Source organism: Hibiscus syriacus, unplaced genomic scaffold (assembly GCF_006381635.1).
Source record: "Hibiscus syriacus cultivar Baekdansim isolate YM2019G1 unplaced genomic scaffold, ASM638163v2 tig00005929_pilon, whole genome shotgun sequence".
NCBI classification, from domain to species: Eukaryota; Viridiplantae; Streptophyta; class Magnoliopsida; order Malvales; family Malvaceae; genus Hibiscus; species Hibiscus syriacus.
This window is the reverse complement of record NW_024062071.1, coordinates 492,412-517,727: the sequence shown is the minus strand read 5'-3', so window position 1 is coordinate 517,727 and position 25,316 is coordinate 492,412. Positions and strand designations below refer to the sequence as shown.

The 25,316-nt window shown below is 34.4% G+C and overlaps 2 protein-coding genes and 2 pseudogenes across 2 annotated transcripts; 2 read left to right on the top strand and 2 right to left on the bottom strand.

The window, feature by feature from the left end:
* Positions 1-3,013: 3,013 nt before the first annotated feature.
* LOC120200169 (long chain acyl-CoA synthetase 4-like) lies at positions 3,014-8,852 on the bottom strand. Its single transcript, XM_039201071.1, has 19 exons — positions 8,653-8,852; positions 8,126-8,189; positions 7,919-8,008; positions 7,745-7,801; positions 7,576-7,624; positions 7,279-7,355; positions 6,995-7,034; positions 6,806-6,900; positions 6,192-6,359; positions 5,924-6,034; positions 5,762-5,849; positions 5,357-5,423; positions 4,930-5,005; positions 4,672-4,789; positions 4,314-4,559; positions 4,080-4,219; positions 3,775-3,957; positions 3,532-3,651; positions 3,014-3,148 (listed from the first exon to the last, which is right to left on the bottom strand). The coding sequence occupies exons 1-19, from the start codon at positions 8,802-8,804 to the stop codon at positions 3,101-3,103; spliced, it is 1,989 nt and encodes a 662-aa protein (XP_039057002.1). The 5' UTR covers positions 8,805-8,852; the 3' UTR covers positions 3,014-3,100.
* A 1,462-nt stretch (positions 8,853-10,314) lies between these two features.
* Positions 10,315-13,274, bottom strand: LOC120200062 (annotated as a pseudogene).
* Positions 13,275-17,970: 4,696 nt separating this feature from the next.
* On the top strand, positions 17,971-19,791 carry LOC120200167 (RNA polymerase II transcriptional coactivator KELP). The gene is made up of 3 exons (XM_039201070.1): positions 17,971-18,327; positions 18,416-18,521; positions 19,430-19,791. The coding sequence occupies exons 1-3, from the start codon at positions 18,052-18,054 to the stop codon at positions 19,513-19,515; spliced, it is 468 nt and encodes a 155-aa protein (XP_039057001.1). The 5' UTR covers positions 17,971-18,051; the 3' UTR covers positions 19,516-19,791.
* A 2,986-nt stretch (positions 19,792-22,777) lies between these two features.
* Positions 22,778-24,098, top strand: LOC120200166 (annotated as a pseudogene).
* Positions 24,099-25,316: the final 1,218 nt, after the last annotated feature.

Genomic DNA, 25,316 nt, shown 5'->3' with positions numbered 1-25,316 from the left:
CAATTTATATAGTAATATTTTAAATAAAATACATAAATTATTTAAGATCGCTCAAAATCCCCAAAAAAATAATAATAATATACGAGTTCATGACTTTCTATAGATCATAATAAATTTTAATTTATAACTCCGTCCTTAGAAGGAAAATGGCATACCGAATTAACTGAATATATGAATCCTCAGTGGTATAAATAAAAGGGTAAAGTCCACAAATGGTCCCCGATTATAGGTTATTATTTTATTAAGTCCCTCAACTATTAAAAATTATAAAATAGTCCTCCAATTGTAGAAAGTTACTTTGTTATGTCATTCGACCATTAAAAGTTACAAAATGGTCACCCGACTATTTAGTATTTCCAAACTCGTCATTTTCAATTAAAAAATTGGCATTTGTCTAAGTTGACGTTAACATGATTACTGAGATATGATAATCTTTGATATTCTAGAATCAGATTTTATCACATCACAGTCAACGGGTTAACGTTCAGCTTAGGACACTGTCAGTTTTTAACGGAAAAAGACGAGTTTGGAACATAATGAATAGTCGGGTGATCATTTTGTAACTTTCAATAGTCGAGGGACTCAACAAATCAACACTCTGTAGTCGGATGATCATTTTATAACTTTTAATAATAGAGAGACTTAATAAAACAATGTCTTATAGCCGGGGACCATTTGTGTACTCTACCTAAAATAAAATTAGGTTTATTTTTAAAACGTGAGATAGATTTAATGTATTTTAATTTGAATTTAGAAATTTATATTGAAAATTTAAGAGCATAAACTTACAAAGTGTGAATTTAGAAAATTATACTGAAAATTTAGGAGTGTAAACTTATAAAATTTAAGGGTACGAGATAAGATAATTAATAGAAAATATATAAAATATAAGAGAATTTGAAATTTCTATACACCTCGGGTCCATCCTTGGCTTAAATGTTTATTTGTCTCCTAAAATATATTCTTTTTTATCGAATCGTCTCTTAATTTTTCGGGGTAAACTACACATTTAATATCTAAACTATCAGTTTTGGTTCGTTTTAGTACCCAAGCTTTTAATTTTTCAAAACCATACCTAAACTTTAAATTTAGTTTTTGTTTCATTTTAGTACTCCACCTTAAAAACTTTTGTTTTTGTTTCATTTTAGTATCCTCGTTCAAAATTGAAAGTTAAGTTTTGAAAATTTAAAAGTTTGGGTACTAAAACAGAACAAAACTGATAATTTGAGTACCAAATACATAGTTTATCCTTTTTAGGACGTTTAAATGCGGATGAAATTGTCCTCATCGTCCAATTAATATTATGGCTACGAAAATGAATGAATCTCCTCCAAAATGCCGACCTAAGTGAAGCATGGATAATATAATTAATGAGGTTGGGCACTATTTTTTCCACACTTATTAAAAGTGGATTTATGAAAAGGAATTTATCAATTTAATACCACCTTAATCACCCAATTAAATGGTTAACTTCATTGTATTTTTCCACACCTGCCCATTACCCACTAAAGTTATATCCATTCCCGCCCCAATTGGAGTGAGTACGGTACGAAATCTACGAAATTATACCCGTTTATCATTCCTAATCCAACATCACACAAATTTTTGGGATCTATGAGGTTCTTTTTATTTATAAAAATTAATTACAGAAAACAATTAAAGATACTGTAAAAATATTTGTTTGCAACATTATCGACTACTTTTCCAAGAACCAAACAGAAAGTTTGTTTTTCCTATGAACGAAAATATCGTTAGGTCACAAAGGTTGTACATGTAAGGATTGATGCAAAATTTTATGTTAGGAGTTGAACATCTAAAATTTTAGAAGGAAACGACTTATAAAATTCCAGGAGAATAAAAACAATTTTTTCAATAAAAATACATTGAAAAATCCAAAAAATGATAATTTTCAATCTATCTCTATTTACATGAATAAACTCGGATGATACTTATGTTTGAGACCATGTAACATGTCACAAAATAGACATGCCATTAGACGAGCTGACCTGTTCAATTCCATAATCCAAAGGCAAAGTAGGGTTAAATTGAACCGTTGGAGACGGTTGACAAATATCTAAGTCTAACCATGGAAATCCTCACGCTGTCTTTTGCTTCAACTTTCCTTTTTTTTTTCCTTTTTTTTTTTATCAAATCTCGAAATTTAGTTAATTTAATGGATCACATCTGCATAGGTATATTGGGATGCTCATTGCCATGCACAATTGCACACATATATATAATTATCCTATTTATTATGGTTAAAATTTTAGGGTAAACTACTTATTTAGTATCTAAACCATCAATTTTAGCTCATTTCAGTACATAAACTTACAATTTTTTCTCAAAATCATACTTAAAGTTTATTTTTTGTTTAATTTTAGTATCCGCTCAAAATTTAGCATTAGGTTTTAAAAAAATTAAAAATTTAGATACTAAAACGGGCAAAAAAATAATAGTTTAGGAACTAAACGCGTTAAGTTTTTAATGACGGACACTAAAATGAAATAAAAACTAAATGTTGATTTTGAAAAAAAATGAAAGTTTAGATATTAAAATAGACCAAAAATGATAATTTAAGTATTAAATGCATAGTTTACCAAAAGAATTATTATCTAATTAAAAACCTCATCATTCAAATTTACGTGAACTAAGAAATTATCCTTTTAACGTGTCAAAATTTGATCCTCATATTTTATGAAAATAAAAATGTTTGTCTAATAAGTATAAAATTAATAACATTCGACAGTTCAACAATTCATATGCAACAAATTAGACAAACTAGTAGTTAAAGTTTGTATATTTACCAAAATTTTGATTAATTTTTAAATTTTTGTAATTTACGAGGACCAAATTATAATAAATTAAAACAACAGGACCAACTTGTCAATATTCATGAAGTAGAGATATGGCATATAATTAGACCGAAATATTTATCCATTTGTCTCATAAAACAATCCATTTTTCATTGAATGTTCAAAACAGTAATATTTAAATTAAAAATAAATAGTTACCTCATAAAGACCAAAAATGTGAACTAAACGAAAAGAGCAGCAGCTCCATATGTCTGAATAGAACAACCCACTTTAGGATCCCGATTTGGTCAAGCATTCGGCTTGTTTACACTCTTGTACATGTCATCAACCGCACTCTGCATGCAAAGAACATTGATCAGTTCTTGTGGCACATATTTCGCACGCTATGTTACTCGAACTCGAGCTTAAATGCCGGATACAGGTCGGATATAGGGATGATTAATCATTCTCCCCATACCCTGTACGGATAGCCGAATGTCGGATATGAGTATCCGAGGGATCGGACTCGAAGTCAGAGCATAGCTTGTGCATGAAAGCACAAGCCTGCACACATACACTGGGGGAGAGAACTAATCAAGATGTTAATCCGAGTACGCTGTCTTATCTCGTGTTCTTTTCGTGTAAACCGTGTATATACAAGCTCAATAGACGAACTAATCATGTTTTATTGCACTGTTTTCCTGTTTGTTAACCGGAAAACCGAAGAGAAGAAAGGAACCTGATAATACTTAAGCAGTTGAGGCCTCTTCTTCTTAAATGTTGGGGTGAGAAGGTCACGGTCCATGTCAAATGGTGCATGGTCAAGATGGACGGCTTTTATAAATTCAAAACCTTTCAGCTGTGGAAGATAAAAAGAAGTATAACAGTTTAATTACCAATGTTCCTTTCCTTTCTAGTATAACAGTGGTGAAATAGTGTTTCATGAAACCGGATAAGTCGAAAAAACGATCAAATGGCAAACCTGTTTCTCTTTGCCTGTCTTGGTGAGCTCTCCGAGTATGTACTGTTTGGCCTTGGGATCTTTACAGATGGACTCGAAGTCGCCGCTTACAGCGTTGTCGGCGGCCCAGCGTTCGAGTGCTTGCGTATTCGGGTTAACAACAGCAACAAGGAAGGACTCAAAGCTGTTCCCATAAACCCATATCTGATATTGGTAAAGATGAAATGTAAAAGGATGTCAAACTCGAGCAGATAAAACAAGTCTAAAATAAACTATAGTCATCCCTACAATCATGATGATGTATCAACAAGAGCAGCAAGGCATACCGAATCAACAACAGATGCGGAACCGTAAACATTCTCCAGGTTCTCAACAGCAACGTATTCCCCTTGCGAAAGCTTAAAAATGTTCTTCTTTCGATCGATAACTTTCATGCTTCCATTCGGTTGCCACTCACCGATATCCCCTGACGGACAAAGATGAATTCAGGTCATCAACTTGGAGATAAGATAATGATGCGGATAGAAGCTCAACTTAAGAAGATACAGGTACGAGCAGACCTGTGTGGAACCATCCATCAACGAAGACCTCATTCGTGAGATCTTCACGTTTGTAGTACCCTGAGAACAGGGTTTTTCCCCTGAGACAAATTTCACCCCTTGGTGTGCTTGCGAGGGCATCATATCCCATTTCAGGTACAGATTCTAGACAGACATCTATATTTGGTACCGGAGGCCCCACAGTGCCAAGCATTGACAAATCATTCGGTAACGAGACAAAAGTTCCCGCACAAGTCTCTGTCAGGCCTACATTCAGATCAATATAAAATAGATAAGCGTTCATGTGGCAGCAAGAATGCACACAATCGGTACAGAAGAAGGAATTATTAGATCTAAAGAGGCTTAACAGACGGTATACCATATCCTTGCATAATATGACAACATGCCACCACTCGTAGGAACTCCTCCACATGAGCAGAAAGAGGTGCTGCTCCAGATAGAATAATCCGCAAATTCCCTCCTAAACTTTCTTTTACCTGACAAAATTATGAACATGAATGAGATTAAAGTAAGAAAGGATTTCTGTTGCAGGTGGTGCCGATCATTATTGGCTTTCAACTGATATACGCAGGGAGCCTTGTACGTATTTTTATACAACAAATAAGATTTTCATCACCTGTCTAAATACAAATTTGTCAGAAAAAGGAGATGCATCTCCATGTTTGGAGCCATTCCTCATGTTATAGAATTTTCTGTAGAGGTTATCACAAATGTTAGAACCAGACATCAGATCAGAAATATGGACGGAAATTAACTGGATACAACAGAAATAATTAAAATCAATGTGAACAAACACTAACCCAGTTAGGTGGCACTGCTAAACACAATAACAAGAAATTAAAGGACATACTGCAAACGATATAAACTAATGCCAAAGCTGATGATAAAGTTTAATGCCTGAAAGGATTGAGATAAATCTAGTTTTGTCTAAGTAGGAAAAAAGATCACCGTGGTGTACAAAAGGCAATTGTTCTTTGTTCATAATTAGCATCCAGCAGATACAATGAGCTGCTTCACAAGGGCAAACTGAAAATTTAACTTACAATGAGTATGCGGCATTAAACAATGTCTTTTTCAATAAGCTTCCCTCAGAAACCTTCTGTTGTAAACCTGACAGCATACAAAAATTATGGCAGGTTCACAGCTATATTGATAATTCATTGAAGCCTTTTTGAAAGAAATGTATCAACGTAGTTCATTTTGTTTTACAAAGTATACGCTAAAAAAGAAAATATAATTATATTAGAAAGAATTTGAATGAGAGTTCCAAAATTAAATCAAAACAATTTCCAAGTACATGTTCCAGATTGCTTACTATAACCTTCAAAAAACAACCAAAATGAAATTTCCTAACCCAGATTCTAGAATCTTCTTCAATATATTTATACAGGTTTAGGAAGAATGCTGGAAATCCATCTCAGCAATACATTTTAATATTTAAGAATCACCTGAATAGATTCGATCCAACACACGAGGAACAACACAGAAGATGCTTGGCTTTAGCTCCCCAAGATCTTCAACCAATAGTTTTATGTCCTGAAGATGCAACAAATAAGCAATTATTGATTAGAATAAACTCCAGTATCAGCAACATCAATAATCTTGCTCACCCCTCGCCAGAATCCTATTGAGGCACCATGTGAAATAAACAACTCCTCGATCACCCGGTCAAAGATATGTGCAAGAGGAAGATAAGAAATATAAACATCCTTCATTGTCAACTGTAAAATTTCACAAGAAGTGAACAAATTAGTGAGGAAAAGCAAAAAAGAGAAATCATAAGCCAAATTTTAGGGTCGGAAACAAAACAGACATGTCAAACAAAGTGACTGGTGAAATGAATTGCCTTGGAACCAGGAAACTAAATGCAAAAATGACCTGTTCATTTACACGCTCTAGCAGGTTATTCACCCCTGCAATAAGAGTAACGATACTCTCATTTGAAATCAATACTCCCTTGGGATCACCAGTTGTTCCACTGGTATACATTATTGTGCAGACATCATTTTTCTTCTTTATTGGAAGATCATATTGTTTGTTTTCTCCCTGCAAGAAACAGACATCAGAACTTAAATCAGAACCAGCAGTCATCTACATGTTAAAATGTGGTATTGTGTGATTAAATTCAGATGCTACTTAAACATTTCTCGAAGATGGATGAGACATGGTTATCAAATAATAATTTTAAAACGGTGGGAATTTCTTCAACGTCTTAAAACCAGAATGAATACAAAGAAAATGACAAGTCACATATTGAATCAATATGCTAAAATTCTCAAGTAGACAGGACTGTTACAGGAAAATGACAAGGATCCTTAGCTCACACTAAGAGATTTGCAATGCAATGCCAGAAACATTTTTACCAGCTATAATAGATACTTTACTCTGAACTCATGAAATTACTGACGGTATGCTAAAAAAGACAACACCTCAGCAGTATAAATTTATTTACTAATAAACTGAAGAGGAGAATAACAGAGAAAGTAACCGACCAACAGCAAAAATTCTTCCCATGCAAATATTGCCAAGCCATGCTTCTCAGCTTCTGCCTTCTGATCAGGTGATACCTTCCCGAAGCTAACAATTGCTGCATAGCCAATGTACATGCACATTAGTCGTTTCTAACACAATAGAATAAAAATCCCCCACCCCCTTCTTACAAAAACGGAGAAATGGCTTACTTCTCAGGTGCTTTGTTGAGTTTGGAAATGTTTTAAATATCTGAAAGGGCAAAGAGAAACCTTACATGAGACAAGAACTATGTACCTACAAATTCTCAGATGAACACCAACTAACAAAACTGAGCAGCATTTATAGAAGCAAATGCTGATAATAGAAAACTAGAAACTTATTTCGTACAGAGATATCTTATTTTTGAAAATACATAGAAAAAACATCCTTTCCCCCTTGTTCCCGCTTCCCATAAAAATCCTAGGGTTCCAAACATAGATGTCACTGTGCTTACTTCGGCAATCTTCTTTTCCTCGACAAAAGCAATCGGAACTTCTGCATGGCATATGATAAACTCCACAGCACCAGCACCTACAATATGGATGACAGAAAATCAACCAATCATTAACAGTATGCAGTGGTGTTGAGATACACTCATCATTAAAAGAGAGTTTAAAGATGTTACAGGTAACAACTAAGACCAGGTTCAAAAATGAGGGAGGCTAGATAACAAACATAGGATTTTTGTTTGCTGAAAGTTGCTATTTAACGAAAAACAAAGCAGCCTTTTTAGGTTGTCAAGAAGAAATACCTAAAGTGTCGTACAAAGGAACACAACAGAGTCCATGAGCATTGCAGGCCTGCACCAATGTTGCTGCATTAGTAAACGTTTTGGGGAACAAACATTTTGGTAGTGAAGAGTGTGCTTGGGAGAAACTAATTTATGCAAGTCAGACAAAAACATCCCGGAATAATGATACCTCCATGGTCATTATCCACTCTGTGCAATTGGCACCATAAATACCACATTTTCCTCCCTGCAAGAAAAAACAAAAACGATAAAATTTAAAACATACACAGCTGTGGTTAATTATCGCGGAAGCATTAATTTTTATGATGGAAACTTTTACAATATCAAAAAGTTTGTGTACTACCTCCTCAACACCAAAACTCCGGATGGAATTCCCCACTTTTATTACAATGTCATAAACTTCTTTGTAAGTTTGCCACACATATTTTCCAGCCTGCAGTCAAAGCACATAATTTTAGATACACAAACTAAAAGTTGAGGTCGGTGGTAAAAGCAGGACACTAAAGCAATAATAATGATAAAAATCAACAGTGGAAGGCTGGCAGCATACTTTCCCGTCCACAATCTGCCGGCGAGCAAGCATTGGGTTGTCCGGATATTTCTCAACTGACATTCTGCAAAGAGGACGTGAAATATGAATCATTGTCATAAGACGTAAAGCAAAGATTAAAAAATGAAGAAAAAAAAGCATCCCTTTTGTAGCATAACAAAAACTAGCTGTGTTATAGTAGTTAATACGTTCAATCATACATGACCATAATGCAAGTTATAAAAAATAAATTTTTAATCTCCAAATCACATGAACAGTAAGCTTCAAAATCGAAATAATTACTACAATCAAACATATAAATCTTAGTTCTAGAATTCTACACCGCGTTGAATGAAAGTCACCGATCATTGAACTAAAGGAATGGAAATCCCAACACCTTGATCTATATGTCTTTTAAATCCAAAATTTTCAAGCATCTAGGCATTTCGATGATACAACCAAACCTTACGATCCGTAGAATCAATATTTTCGTTATTTTCATAGTTAGAAACCAACAAAAGAGAGAGAGAGAAAGCTAAAAATCTGACCGGAAAATGTCCCAACAACTGTCCATTCCAGGAATCGGAGCAGGGAATCCATTCTCAGCAAAACGACTCCGATAAACAGGTCCGATCGACGGTTTTCCATCGGCGGCGGCCTTCCCTTCTTCAACCCGTATTATATAACTCTGTTGAGCCATTTGATCAAAATGGTTTGAATCAGAAACCTCGTAACTTTTTTCTTATATATTCTCTCTTTCACTTGTTTAGATTATATATAAACATGAAGAAGTTTTGTATATATATATATAAAGCCTAAGATATTAAGTCTCTGTTGCTTTGAGTGATTGGCAAGCCCAAACACAACAGTTAGTTACTTTTTGGATGACAGAATCCAGTTCTGTTTGTTTTATATGACTTTAATCATAAATAGTACCTTAGTAAAAATAATTTGGGTTAATTATACAAATGGTCTCTCAATTATATGATATTATTTTATTAAGTCTATCAACTATTAAAAGTTATAAAATGATCATCCAACTATAGAATGTTACTTTGTGGAGTCCATTGACTATTAAAGGTTACAAAATGGTCACCCAACTATTCATTATCTTCCAAACTCATCTTTTTGTGTTAAAAAATTGACGATATTTTGAGTCAAACATTAACATGTTGATTATGATATGATAAAATTTAATCTCAAAATCTCAAACTACTATCACATCTCATCTATTATGTTAATGTCCAACTTAGATAACCGCCAATTGTTTTTAACAAAAAAGAACGAGTTTAGAACATAATAAATAGTCGGGTGATCGTTTTATAGCTTTTAATAGTCTGATGAGTTAACAAAGTAACATCCTATAGTTGGAGAATCATTTTGTAACTTTTAATAGTCAGGGGACTCAATAAAACAATATCTATAATCGAGGGATCATTTGTATATTTTATTCAAATAATTTATTATTAAGAGTAAAGTACGAATTTAGTCACTCAATTATCACTTAGGTTCTATTTTGGTCACCCAATCATTTATTTTCTCAATATCATACACAATTATTATTAATAAGTAGCGCAAATTGATAGAATCATTTAATATAATTAGATAACTAAACAATAATATAAATAGATGGGTTAACATTATTGATGAATAATTTTTTAAACAGTATTAGTTTGCATATAATGCACGGGTTGATTGCATGTATAATTAATTTTTAACTTACTAATTAAAATGAAAACTAAATTTTGTATAACATTAATTATATATTTAAAATTTTATAATATATATAATATTTTATATGACCTTTAAATTTAAATTTATTTAATTTTAATAATAAATTAATTGACACATATTTATCGTAAATAATAATAAAAAAGTGCAATCAATTTAAGTGCAGTTTTTTTTTGGCTAAGAATTTAAGTGCAGTTTAATTACACGAAGATGACAACTATTTGTTCTTAACGAAGTATTAATTATCATTAAAGAAATAATACAAGTTTAATGAAGGTTAAATCACCGTTATGGCATCACCTTGCTTGCATATCACGGCACTTTCAGAACCATACTTGTATGCCTACCTGCATCAACAGCCTTCGATTTATTCATCGAACCGTATGTTCGATGATCCTAAAAGTATCCGTGTCCAACTTGTCAAATATATCTGAATACTGAATACAAGGATATGGTTTTCCCTAACAATGGTGAATGGGCTAAGAATCACCTCTTCTTGTTCTTCTTCCTTTTACTTGTTTCTCTAATTGTCTAATCCGCCGACTGAAGTTGAAGAAGAAGATATGCTTCGGTTCGATACTTTGGTCGGTGCAGGAGATACTGAGGCAGATCCTTCTGCTGCTTTTCTAGCTTGTTGGAGAGTTTGTTTGAGAGCTGAATACAGATCAATAGGAGGTCATTGTGCAGCAGCTGCTGGTTGATTAGATTTCAGGAATGCCTAAAGCCTTCTTCACACCAGGAGCCTTAAGCACTGCAAAAACAAAATTTTCGAGGTAAGCGATATATAGACATAGTCGGAAAGTGCATAAAAAAACACATTTCGTGCTACAGGAAACTTAAGGACTCAGCTCACCTAGGCGGTAGGAGAGGGATAACAAATTTGATGTAATCCAATAACAAAATATTGCCTATAGAGTAAATTGAGATGAAAATATAATCAGCATGCAAAGCACACACAAATGGCACTAATCACAGATACTATGGCGGAAAGAGTGCACCACAGCACCAGCTTGTTAGAGTAGGCGATGCAAATGGATTATATGAGCTCGTTAAGCAAAACCATTGTATAAAGCCGAAACAACCTATTCGAGTGAAAAAATCTTAATATTATTTTGACTACCTTTGGGAAACTCTTGGTAAATGGAACTGTCAAAAGAGCAAGCACCCTAGACGCATTTTTCATAGTTGCAGCAGCAGGATTCCCTTTCATACCTTCTTGCACGTTACACTGCATACATTAATTAAAACAGAATAACGATTCAGAAAGGTATAGTCTAATGCGGTATTGCGGTTATGTAATAAAATATCATCGAGAAAAAAGTACACTTGCCTCCACAGTTATCAAGAATGTCAGTGCTGTCAAAACTGGAAAGATGTACAAACTATATGGAGTAGTGAGATCCGTAAATCAATACGCTCCACCACTTTTGAATGATGGCATTTTCTCGTCCATAGTTGTAATCTGGGGTAAGAGAGAAGTCACCATTAGTAAATCTACATGAACTACATTCGATTCTAAGACCAAACCAGTAATACTACAAAATGTATTTGCCTTACAGCTATGTAAAAGCTGACGAAGATGGGACCCTGAATAAAGAGCCCTTTCAGTGGAGTAAACGGCATCACGCCATATCTGCAAACAATGGCATTGTCTGATAAAACCAGCTGAGTGGACATTTAAATGAACCAGTATATCAAGTATGTTCCTGATCAACCGGAATTTAGATACATGCCAACCAAATGAACTCATGTCTAAAATACATTTGCTTCTGAACTTGTATGTATTGATTAAAATCATTTAGTATCCTTCACAACAGAATTTAAGAGATATTCTAACGTCAAGAAGTTATCATGTATTCGAACTAAGATGGAGACGTTATAATGACGGATAAAGTTAAAATGAAGGATCAACTAAAAGCACATTTAAATGAATGTGAAGCTACCAGCATATTCTCGCTTAACAAAATACTAAATTGGAATTGCAAGCCAAGGAACTTCAGAAAGTTAAGAGATTATACTATGGAAAGCAATTAACTGATAGTAGATAATCACGGAACACATGAGTATGCGATCTATTATGAAGTCGAAGAGTAGTTTCAACAGGCATACGAGCTTGTCATAATTGAAAAGTTGCTTACTCCTTAAAAAGCTTGGCCATTTCATGTTGACCTTCACCCATCGCTTGGGGATCTCCACCCTGCAGAAAAATAGGCAGACGATTGTAAAATTTTTATTCATACTATTGTAAAAGAAACAAAAACATCCATGGAATAAGAATGTGCTCCAAGCTTATGCAGGACCGCAAACAACGGCTTGCAACCAACAGAGATTAAGTGGTTCAAAAAAGAATATAATCACAAAAGAAGCTGGCACCAGACCTTGCTTGCCATTTGCTCCCTGATTTCCTCCAGGCGTGGCCTCATTAGCTGCAGGATAAACAAAAATTAAAATAGATTAATTTTTTGTTAATCAAGCTATGTAAAAAAGCGACCAGTCTTTAAGTTGCAAAACTGAAGTCATTTACTAGGAGAAGGAATATCAAAAGAAATGTCCATAAGTTCCTCTTCTTTGTCCATGTCTAAGTCTTAGGTGAGAACTAGTTAAGAGATAACAGTGGACTTCATGCTAGGCACACTTGGACCTTTTTGTTTCTAACAAAAATGTACAAAACAAGCAAAGCAGACCCAAATTTCCGTAATGTTATTACGAGACCAGGAGATAATTAGCATTATCAAATTTTCCAGTATTTACATTTTACCGACTTGCAGCTTCATATAATCATCAAAAATGTATATGTGCTTTAATTCATAAAAGGTCATAAGTAAAACATAAAAATAATGTCCTGCATATAGACTTGGCCACTTAGGTGCTACAAAAAAGAAGTCAATGTATGCAGAGCACGCCACTAGTAAAAAGAACGGGGAAGGAAAAATTAAACAAAGAGAAGTAAAATTACACACCATCATCTTAGTAGTAGCTTTAAGTTGATTAATCAAAAGCGGAAGAGTTCTCCACGAATCAAAAGTGTTGTCACTGCTATGGCAACCCACCTGAAATAAATAATAAACCACCGAGTCACAGTATACTATATGGCACAGCTTCAACAACACCATCATTGAGAACTTCCACAACGTCACTGACAAGCTCGAATTTATCTGCCTTATCATTAACTGTAGTCGACATATGCACCAGAGCTAGGAAGAAAAGATAGTTGGGAGCACATTCTATCATGGAACAAGGCACTAAACCCTGAGGATGAATTACTAAACCCAGTTCCAAAAGACCTTCCTTGAGCAAAATTAGCATGTTTTTGATGAGAGTGGAACTCGTTTGAGGGTTGATTTTTACGGTCGTCTTCACGGAGAACGTAAAAGAACGAGGTTCGATATCGTCCAGCTATTATGGTTGCTCTATTGGTAAGACTACGCCTAAACGCCATTGATCCGAAGAACAAATAATTCCTCAAACAAAGTAAAAGTAAAGTTAAGAAAATCAAATTAAAACCATAACCAAAGCATGATAAACACATCGAAATTAAAATAAAACGGAAGATATAATATATTGAGATTTTATTTTTTTTTAAAATAAATTATTAATAATATTAATATTTATGTATTATTTTTTTTAAAATAGAGTAAGATTTTATGTATTTAAGGTTTATGTTCGAGTTTGAGTTTGAGGCTTCAATAGACTTAAGTTTAAGATTTTTTTTCTTTCATTTCGAGCTTTTTTGAACTGCTCACGAGCTTCAGTTTAGGATTTCGAGTTCGAGTCGAGCTTGAAAATTTTAAGCTTATGAGTTTTTGAGTCGAGTCGGGCTCTATTTCAGAGTTTTCGAGTCGAGTCGAGCTCAGCAATACTCGAACTTGACTCGGCTCGTTTACACCCGTAGTAGGTAATAAATATCGTCCTCTTGCGGTGGAAAGAATGGGCTGCCGCGATTAACGGTCGTAAAAGGCTGATGGGTTTGTTTTCAACAATAGCCCGTGAAATTTTGCTGGCCTTATAATGATTAATTTAAGGGTAAATTGTGTATTTAGTACCTAAATTATCAGTTTTGATATATTTTAATACTTAAAATTTTATTTTTTCCAAAATTATACCAGAAGTTTAGTTTTTGTTTCATTTTAGTACCCCACCGATAAAAATTAATACGTTTAGTACCTATACTATCAATTTTGGTTCGTTTTAGTAACTAAACTTTCAATTTGTTTCAAAATTTAACATTAAATTTTGAAAATGGGTACTAAAATGAAGCAAAAACTAAAATTTATGTATGATTTTGAAAAATTGCAAGTTTATGTATTAAAATAAACCAAAACTGATAGTTTAGATACTAAATACGTAGTTTACCCTTGATTTAATGATTAGTTACGATAATTCTTAGTACAAACCAAATGACCTCAATGATATGGGACTTGTTATATTCCCTAAAGATCTAGTGTTCAAATACCGGCAAAGATGTGAGCGTTCATTTTCAATTGGCTGAGAGTTTTTGAACAAATATTATGTTGTATTCATCTCTTATTTATAAAAGAATAATTAATTTATAGTGATTTGATAAATTTAATAACTATTTTTATAAATTTCATTGTTAATTGAATCAATTTCAAGTTGTCATTAGAACATTGTGGTTTTCTTTTGTTTGCTGGCTTATGGAACGGTTCTCACTGAACATTGATGTAAATGGAGGTCTACGAAAAATGTTACAGAGTAGGGAAATTTGTGACGCCCGAATTATAAGTTTGTTTAAATAATATATTTTATTTAAATTTATTAAGTCGAAGTGATTAATTTTAAAAAAGAATATATTTTTTATTTAAATTTGTCACGTTAAAGTGATAAATTCTAATAAATATATATATATATTATTGAAATACGTCACGTCCATCTGACGAGTTCCAAGTCACTGTAGGAAATTATATGGATCTCAAATCAATTTTGAAGATGGTCTAATGGTCTAAATTTTTACCTACCTAGCATATTGGGTTAATTTTACTGCAAAATTAACCAATAACCCATACAAGTAAAAAATTGGCTCATTAGGTCATCTCCAAAATTAATTTGGGATATATGGCAAATGATACATTGTAGGGAAATTCACCACGTCCGTATGATGAGTTTGTCTAAATAATATTTGTTATTTAAACTCATCACATCGACGTGATAAGTTGTAAAAAAGATTTTATTAAAATTTATTACGTCAGAGTGACGAGTTCCAAGTCACTGTAGCAAATATTGTGGATTCCAATTAATTTTAAAGATGACTTAATGACCAATTTTCTTTAACCCGCCTAGCCTATTGAGCTAATTTTACCATTAGCGTTAGGTAAAATTGACCCAATAGGCCATACGGGTAAAAAAATTGGCACATTAGATCATCTCTAAAATTAATTTGGGATGTGTCAAATGCTATAGTGTATGTAAACTCGTCATGGCCGCCACACGACCTCCACGAGTCCAAATACACGACTTACGTTAGTCACGTAGTCAGTTCTTTCTTCCTAAAGCTCAAAGCTAAACAAAACGCTGAAGCTGTAGCAGACGACAAAGATGATGGTGTTTGCAGATGGGAAACCTTGGCAAGGAAGTTTCGCGAGCAAAGCAAATTTCCTCGCTCTGAAGGTAAATAAACACTTTGCTTAACTTCCATTTTCCAATGTTTCAATCTCCAGAATTTAGGTATTAAAGAAGATAATAGTAAGTCTAAGGTTGAAAGTTGAAGTCAACAAGGTATATGCTAGTTAAGGATGACATAAATTTGCTCTATTTTTTCTGTATCAAGTGTATTGGTTAATGCATGCCTTATGGATATAATGTATTTGTTTATCATGTAACATTGTAGGTATCCCGGAGTGCACACCGGCTCAAATGGATGGCACGTGGATAGTTTTTAACAGTTTGAATGTCGGTAGTGGTACCCGTAAGCGGAGATCGGTAAGGGCTACCGGCGAGTGGTCCAAGCAGAAGCAACAACGGGTCAAGCCTGCCGTTGTGCAACATGGGCGTGACTGGGGTGGACGTCCCCCTCTTCCTCCTGTTACCATTAATAGGACCACTGCTCATACTACATCGGTCCCTGCTGTTCAGAACGTATCTTGGCCGCATTTTAGTGCTTATGTTGGCAGCTCAGGGACTGTCGCTACCACCACGATGGTTGCGTCGACTGTTAGCAACACTTCATTGGCACCAGTTCGATGCCAGATTCCGAGTGCTTGGAATGCTAAATGTATGCACTTATGTTGCTTTTATCATCATTAAGTCATTTGTCTGAATATTTTTCTTGTGATTGTAGGTCCTGCTGTGTCCATGCCCCTGCCGGGGACTAATGTGGCTGCTGGGACTCTACCTGTTTCAGGAACCAGGGTCGTGGGTGAGCGAGTTGGCGACAATGACCCTTGCATATCTGCGTTGGGAGCACTCCTCTCCAATGCACAAGATCAATGGCGCAAATTGGCTAATCAGCTAGGGCCAATAACCGAGGAGCGATGTAGATTGACTGATGCCGTGAAGCTAGCTGCTAAAGATGTCACCAAGTGGCAAGAGAAAGCCCTTAAGTGTGAGCATGAGGTTAAAAAATGGCAGGCAATCGCAGATAAAGCCAAGGCAGCTACGGGAAAAGCTGAGAGCGAGGCCCTCTCCTTTAAGAGTCGGGTGGAGCTGCTAGAGGTAGAAAACAAGATATTGGGGAGTGAGAAGAAGGAGCTGCAGGGGCAGCTAAATAACCTTCAGAATAGGCATAATCAAGATGCTATCAGAAAAAGGAGTTACTGGAACTACTAAAGCGAAAAGATGAAGCCATGAAGGAGCAGCTGCAGAGGAAAGATGATAAATTAAGGCAGCGAGACGAGCACATTGTCAAGTTGAACCAGTGGATCGGTGGCATCCGCTCTTTTGGACCAACAGTGAGGGATAGCACCATTTGTGCCATCCAATTACACTGTGGCCCGTTAGACTTGGTCGGCGTCGACTGGCAATGCTGCTGGAATGCTGTAAGGGAGGGATTGAAGTTCGATGTGATGGAGCCCTCGGGTGATGCTTGGATTAAATTTAAGGATGACATGAGAGATAAAGCCTTGCAGCCTCCTGCCACTCCTCAGGTCGAAGAGCCGGAATTCGTTTCCGAGGATGAGGATACTATGGCTCTTTAGGATACTGCTGCATTGAGAGTTCTGCGTCGGTATCGGACCCTGCCAACGTTCCGACCATCAATTCTGCTGCTAATGTGGATCTTCCTATTACCTATCGTCATTTTGTTGATCATCCTACTACCTACTGTAACAGATTTCGTAACTTGCTAACTTGTATTGGATGCCCCCAAGTGAGGGATCACACTTAAGACATGGTCACTTTTGTTTTTAAATTAAGACATGGTCATTTCGGTTAACTGTCGTTAACAGTTAATAGATTATGTGATGTGGTATTTTATTATAATCACACATTTAGTCCCTATTATTTACATAATATCTCAATTTAGTCATATTTAATAAATTAAGATAAATTTAATCCTCCAATCGAATTATGTCATGTGTCACTAGTGCCACATGTCGCGCCACAAGTCATCATTCGATTGAAGGACTAATTTTATTTAATTTAGTTCTACTTTTAGTATATTTTATGTTAAAATATTTTAAAGTTAAGATAAGAATAAAATATATTAAATTAAAATAAAGTTAGTCCTCCAATCAAATAGTGACACATGGCATCATTCAATTGGATTATTAAATTTACTTTCATTTATTAAAAGTAAGATTAAATTGAGAGAATATATAAAATAATAGGGGCCAAATGTGTGATTATACAAAAATATTTAACTATAATGAACTCATGGTGACCCTATCTTAATTAAATAAAATCAAAATTGACCATATATTTTTTAAATTAGTGACGAAAAGTGGACAAAACATTAACATAAGTGATCAATTATGTAATTAACATGATATTTTAAGTAAAATTTGAATAATAAAAAAATCGATTTAAATAAAATAATTAAACATTTAGATCGGACTTGATGTCAGATTCCATGGCCCAAATGAGCAAACCATGACGGTAGTGCAAAGCCTTCCACACAAGGGCCCTGGGTTCTTCAATAGGTCCAATGTTCATTAATGGAGGCTTGATTTTATAGGGATCCTTCGAAGACCTTGAAAACCTTCGCATCTCAGTCGTCTGTTTGTTAGGTTTCCCCCAAAACCCACCCTGCAGAAATCAGAGAAATGGACGAAGAAACCAGAGGGAAGATAAAGAAGACGGTGACCGAAATACTGGAAGAAGCCGACATGAATGAAATGACCGAGTACAAGATTCGAAAAATCGCTTCTCAGAGACTCGAACTCGACCTCTCCGAGTCCAAATACAAGGCTTACGTTAGGCACGTCGTCAATTCTTTCCTCGAAGAGCTAAAAGCTAAACAGGAAGTCGAAGAAGCTAAAGTTGGAGCTGCAGCAGGCGACCAAGAGTTCGATGATGATGGTGATCTCATTATTTGCAGGGTTCGTTTCGTTCTTTGTGTTTTCTGGAAAGGGTTTTGATTTTTTTTTTTTAGATTCTGTTTATTATTTTGCTGTGTTCTCTTGGCAGCTATCTGATAAGAGAAGGGTGACTATTCAAGATTTCAGAGGGAAAACCTTGGTTTCTATAAGGGAGTATTACAAAAAGGACGGCAAAGAACTTCCTAGCTCTAAAGGTAGAATTAAATCCTCTGCTTAGCTTCAATTGTTAGTTGTTTCAGGCCAATTACAGATGCTAATTTTCCTGGATTGTTGCTGTTGTGAGCTACCTGATCAACAACTTTGGTGCCCCAATCTGCTTGACTTGTGATTGTGGCTGATTATGTGCTGGTCTTGTGATGTTGCAACAAGATGTTCACTTGATTTCTGCCTACCGTTTCGATTTTTGAATGTACCCATGTATCACGCTACTTAATCTGTGCCCTGTTACTATTATTTTCCCGAGTAGCCCTGTTCTGCTTTTCTTTCTGTTTCTCGTGTTTTTGGGTCGGTTTTGCAGGAAAAGTGAGATGATTTCAAACAGTATAGTCTTTTGCTAGTATGCTAAAATGAATATATATTTGAATTGAAATGTAATTATTTGGTTTGTGAACATTATGCCAGCTTATGCTTGGTATTTCTAGCCAAATTCTCCATCATAATGGTTGTCGAAACAATCACTCTCCTCCACTCTGTGGGTATATATCTGTTCCGTGCATCATTGTTGGTTATTCTCGTTAAAGTGTGAATATAATCTTCATGGTCGAACTTATTCCAAGTTTTAACATTTCCTTGTGATATTACTTTTTTGAATTTCATGTTTAGTGCTAACTTGTTTTCAATTATATGGTTTCTGAGCCTTGTGCCAGCTTATGCTTGGTATTTCGAGTCAAATTCTCCATCATAATGGCCGTTGAAACAATCAATCTCCCCCGTCTGTGTGTGTTTATGTGTTCCGTGCATCATTGTTGGATATTCTGGTTAGCGTGTGAATATAATCTTCGTGGTCGAACTTATTCCAAGTTTTAACATTTTCTTGCGCTATTACCTTTTGGAATTTCATGATCAGTGCTAACTTTTTTCAATTCCTCTGTTGAATCATTAGGGATAAGTTTGACCGAAGAACAATGGTCAACCTTTAAGAAGAATATACCGAACATCGAGGAAGCTGTAAGGAAGATGGAGTCATAGACCCTGTGAGAGCATGATCTAGGGACTGATAGTTTCATTTTGTGTAATTGTGAACCCAAAGTTAACCTCGGTGTCCATCTGGCATGGTGTCTATGTAAGTGCTGCACTTTTCGGAAGACCTAATTTCGGTTTCGATCCTGGGATTCTTTTGAATCTCATTTTGTAATGCCCGGCTAGATATACCCCTTGGAAATGATGTGGGATCGTTCAATCATGCCATTTCGTTGATGTTTGTCGAACAATGCATGTGAAATTAATAATTTTCATTTCAAAACACCATTTATCTTCGATGGTCATAAGTTCTACAATTTTGGTTAAATTAGGCTATTTGTTTTATAAAGGTTCAAATTATGCTGTGTTTGAGTTTTTTTTTAAAGTATGTGTTTAATGTTTCATTTTTTTTATCATAACCACCGATATCAGATCTATTGATTGATTACGGATGGGGTAATATAAAGACAAGGGCGATCCCACAACTTAGTTCAATCATTAGGATTTGAACCCTTAATCTTGTTTAAGGAATTTAGTATCTCATCCTACTAAATTAACTAGTTGTTAATGAATTAGTATTTCATTTATAATATTTTTAAGTTAATTGTTATTTTTTATTGATGGATTTTAAAATTTTGAATTTTTTATTTAGCTTGTCATTTAAGGTAAAATTAAAGAGTTGAGATTTTAATTTCACTTATAAATAAATGAAAAAAATTATAAATCGACTTGATTATTAAAAGGGCGTTTTTCTTGAAAAATCATCTTTTTCATTTAATATTCCTGATCAGACACCGTTCAGATTATATTTCCCGATCTAACACCCTTTGCAAGAAGGTGCGCCCCTTGCACCGTGTTTTACGCCATGTGGTGGAAGGCGTGTCCCCTGCATCGTGCCTTACCCAATGTGTAAAAAATTCGAGTGTTAGTTTTGTAAATATTTTTAAAGGAGTGCCGAATTTGTAATTAATATCTATTATGGTGATATTTGTGTAAAAACGTCAGTATTATTTATATGATATAATAGATCAAATATTGGTTTTGGTCACTCTACTATGTTCGATTTTAAATTTAGTCATTTTTTTATTTGACATACATTGATACTTTACTTCTATTAGGGATGAATAAATAAAAACAATTAACTAAATAAGACGAACATGTTTAAATCTATTATTTTTTATTTCACTTTAGTTTTGATTTCAACAATTCAAATTAAATTAAATTTTAAGTAATATTTCCTATGTTCCATTAAATATGTTCATTATTGGATTTTTAAAAGTAAAAAAAATTAAACATTGATAATGATTATATTAAAAAAAATTAAAAGTAAATTGTATAAAATATATATTTTAAAATTACATTGATTAAAGGTTTCTGAAATATATTTTTATGTTTTTATCAATAATAATTTTTAATAATAATGAGTCAAAGTTTAAAAATTTTGACCCTAAACCAATTCTAGAACATTCTTTTATTAGCTTGGGCTCTATATCTCCGAACTAATATTTTAGATATTTTTTTCGTCTCCTAACATTTTATAAGTTGTTATTCTCTAAAAATTTTAGAATTTACCCTTTGAATTATTGAAATTTCATTTTAATTAGATTTTATTTAAATCAAATTACAAGGTGGGCAAATAACTTGACAAGCTTCTACTATAATAAAAAAAAGAAACTTGATGAAACAAACCAATATTTAATTACTTGTAAAATATTCAGGTAGTGTGATGTAAATAATATGAATCCCAGTTTGAGGCTGGAAAAGGACAAAAAAAAAACTTGCAAATGGCACACGTGGCGAGTTGTGCGCACCTTCGACCACGTGGCGTAAAACACGGTGTAGGGGCGCGCCTTCCTGCAAAGATGTTAAATCGGGAAATATAGTCTGAACGATGCCTGACAGGAAAATATATAGGGTTAGAGTAATTTTTCAGGGAAAATGCCTATTAAAAGTAGATGTGTTTTTTTTAATAAATTTGAAGTGAATATAATATCAAATCTATTTAATGACTCTTGATAATTTGACAATAAACGTTTATATTCTTGTGAGATCTCAAAGAATAAAATTTCTAGACCATTGACGTCGCATGGTTTGTGTAAGATGTATTTTCAATTTGGGTTCAAGTATTTTTTTTATTTCTTAAAAACAAGTTAATTTTTATAATTTTTTTTTTGAAAAAACAGAGAATAAAAGAAGATGAACTGGGGTTATGTATCATATATTTAATGTATACATTTTTTTTCTAACGGATTATTTAATGGTAAACTAGGTTGATATTTTTCTTCTAATGTATATATTTAAAAAAGGATATTTAAAGTTAATAAATTAGCTGATCCTAATTTTCATATGTAATGAGTAAGGGGGAGGTAGGATAGTAGGCTGCCCCCAACGTCAGGTTGAGTGCAACTTCCGTGGGAGACCTCCGAATTATGAATTGCCTACCGTGTGACTTGATCCCATGATCCCAAGGTTAAGAGCCTTGTGCTCTACCAACTGAGCTGGACAGATAATTCGAATATTTAAAGTTAATAAATAATTTAAATATCTATTTAAATTAAACTGATAAATTAGGTTGACAAGGTTTCTAAAATGTTTGTACTTTGATCACAAAAACTAATTTATTTAGATACATAATTTCTTTTATATGTCATGAAGAAGCTTAACCATACATAATATTAATAATTATAGAGGAAAACAAAATTCGTAAACCTCACGTTTGAGGCACAGGACAGAAATCCACCTCACGTCCCATAAAACAATCGGCAAAGGCTATTGTCCAAGACAAATCTCGAATTGACGTGTTTGATATTGATAGGTCCACCTGGCTAGACCATTCACCACTCGATCATCTCAAGGCTAGAACAATAATCCCATCAATTTTCGAAAGGGTAAATTACAAATTTTACAACAAAACTTTTATCACTTTCCTATTTTGCTTATTGAATTTTAATTTTTTTTAATTTCTTTTCTGAACTTAATATATTAATTTTTTTCCATTCTGTCATTAAATAATTAACGGCATTAAAACGATATCATTTTGAAAGAAACAATTTTTCACCAAAATGACGTCATTTGCTTCTATGTAAAAGCCAATTTGTATCGCCGTTAGTGAGAAAATGGTTTGGTGACAAAAAAAAGAATATAATATATTAAATTTAGTGAGAAAATTGAAAATATTTAAAGTATAGTGAGTAAAATAGGAGGATACTAAAATTAAGTTACTACATTTATAATTTATCTTTTTAAAAACGTAATCGTCTAAAGTTAAAATACCCTTCAATTTCATCCATCACCACAAAATTCCCCACACCATTTCCCTCCATAAAACCACATACAAATCTCCACTCTCACAAAAAATATCACCTCGTTTCAAAAGAATGGGTTGCTCAGCCTCCAAAAGCAGCACCGCCACCGTGGATTACTACCGTCCGCCGCCATCGAGCTTCGCGGTGTTCGACGTAAACGCAATAGATGACCCGTGGGTGAAGGCGGGGCAACTACAGCAGGAGAATCAAGAGAAGCCGACGCATGTTCTGGAGGTGATTCTCGAGAAGCTCAATGCCTTGGAAGCTGCTCCTTACTCTTGGGATGAAGTTAGCAAAGCCCTAGAAGACCTCAAGCCGGCCATTAACGACGATAACAAGAAGCCCCAGGCTCCCACATCGCCGCCAAAACCGGCAAAGCAAGTCATCAAGAACCAGCCTCGTAAGAGCTTGACTTTTCACACCATATAAGAGTTAGACGCGAAGCTGTCATCAAAAGAATCAAAACCAGCTGCAAACGAGTTAAAGAAAACCGAGTCAATGCCAAAAGAGGTGAAAACTACACCGACCGAGTTAAAAAAACCCGGAGGCGCGAGTTTCGGCTCAACCAGTAGCGTCCAAGTTAAAGGATAACATATTCATAGTAAAAAACAGGGAAGAGAGGGAGAAAGAAGGGAGGGTGGCGAATTACGATAAGATAATGACCAAACGAGACCCGTTAAGCGAGTTCCCGTAGATATGCCCGCAGGGAGGGAACGACATCGTGGTGATTTACACGACGTCGTTGAGGGGTGTCCGGCGCACGTTCGAGGACTGCAACAAGGTGCGGGGGATACTCGAGGTCCAACGCGTGGTGTTCGAAGAGCGGGACGTGTCGTTGCACGGTGAGTTCTTGAGTGAGTTGCGGGAGTTGGTAGGTGACGAAGCGAGCGTGCCGAGGGTGTTCGTTAAAGGGCGGTACCTCGGCGGAGCTGAGGCGGTGAGCGAGCTGAACGAGACGGGGAAACTCGGGAAGATACTGAGTATAGGACGAGTCGATAGAGGAGTGGGGCGACTGGCTTGCGGCGGCTGCGGCGGAGCAAGGTTCGTGCCGTGCGTCGAGTGTGGCGGCAGCTGTAAAGTAGCGGCGGTGAGCGGGGAGAAGTGGGAGCGGTGTGGAAAATGCAACGAGAATGGGTTAATCCATTGTCCAACTTGTCTATAGTGCTTTTCAATTGCATGGTTAAGTTTTTGGGTAAAATTCTCCCAATAGATCTGGCGGGTAATAAAAGTGGTCCATTACACATCTCCAAAATTATTTCAATATCTACTATATCTGTTACAGTGATTCGAGGGATAAGTTTTAATAAAATATATTTTTTTATTAAAATTTATTAGTTTGATATAATAAATTTTAATAAAAAAATATATTTTATTAGAATTCGATACATTAACGTGATGAGTTTGAATATAAAAATATTATTTAGATAAACTCATCATGTGGACGTGACGAGTTTACTTTGTACTGTAGTATTTACGTTAGATTTCAAAATAAAATCTAAATTAGCCTAATTTACTAAATTTTTTATCTGCTTGAATTATCGGGTCAATCCAACTTTTTCTTTTTTAATTTTGTTTAACCGACGACGACACTAGTTTTAATGTTGGTTATCTCCCGTCGACTTTTTTTTTGTTTTTAATAAGAATAATTATGTCTTTGTGACACATTCTCTGCGTTTATGACACTTTTATATATGCTTTTGAGGTATTTTTCTCTTCCTTTTAGTAGCATACGGTTTTTTGCAGTTGTTTTTGTTTATATTTTTTCTCAGGTTTGGATTTGACATCACCACGACTGATCATGATAGTACTTATTTGTTATCATGATAATCTTCTATGCTTTAAACCATCGAATTAATTTGGATATGCGTTTTGCGTTCGCAGATAATTTTCTCTCGTCGTTTGACTCGGATTTACGATTTGTCGGTAGTCTTTAAGTAGCTTCATCCTCATTTATGGTTCATTTATCGATGTAGTCAGATATGTTCGTATCTTTATTTTATTCGAGTTTTTTTTAGGTTTTTTAACTTTTTCTTTATTTGGTCCTTATGTGATCTAGGTGGTTAGTTTTTATCTAAATGATAATAGAAAAATATCATAATTATATTTTATGTTTAAAATTATGCTGGTAAATCTTTATTGTACTTAAACTACATATTTAATATTTAAACTCATCGGCCTCAATCCAACCGTCCACTTTTCTTAATAAAATTTAGGATAAATTACAAATTTAATATTTAAACTATCAGTTTTTATCTGTTTTAGTACTTAAACTTTCAAATAATTTTAAAACTATACCTAACTTTTTAGTTTTTATTTCATTTTAATACCTAACTGTTAAAAACTTAACTCGTTTAGTACTTAAACTGTCAGTTTTGGTACCTTAAATTTCAATTTTTTTTTCAAAATTTAATGTTAACTTTTGAACGGGATACTAAAATGAAACAAAAACTAACTTTAGCTATGATTTTGAAAAAAATGAAAGTTTAAATACTGAAATAAATCAAA

Excerpts from the sequence above, each read along its gene's own strand:
- LOC120200169 (XM_039201071.1), bottom strand. The coding sequence starts at position 8,804 with ATGGCTCAACAGAGTTATATAATACGGGTTGAAGAAGGGAAGGCCGCC. Across the intron at positions 7,802-7,918 it reads GGAGTTTTGGTGTTGAGGAG|GGAGGAAAATGTGGTATTTA; the intron begins GTAGTACACAAA and ends TTTTTCTTGCAG. Across the intron at positions 6,360-6,805 it reads GGGAAGAATTTTTGCTGTTG|GGAGAAAACAAACAATATGA; the intron begins GTCGGTTACTTT and ends TGTTTCTTGCAG.
- LOC120200167 (XM_039201070.1), top strand. The coding sequence starts at position 18,052 with ATGGACGAAGAAACCAGAGGGAAGATAAAGAAGACGGTGACCGAAATA. Across the intron at positions 18,328-18,415 it reads GTGATCTCATTATTTGCAGG|CTATCTGATAAGAGAAGGGT; the intron begins GTTCGTTTCGTT and ends TTCTCTTGGCAG. Across the intron at positions 18,522-19,429 it reads AGAACTTCCTAGCTCTAAAG|GGATAAGTTTGACCGAAGAA; the intron begins GTAGAATTAAAT and ends TTGAATCATTAG.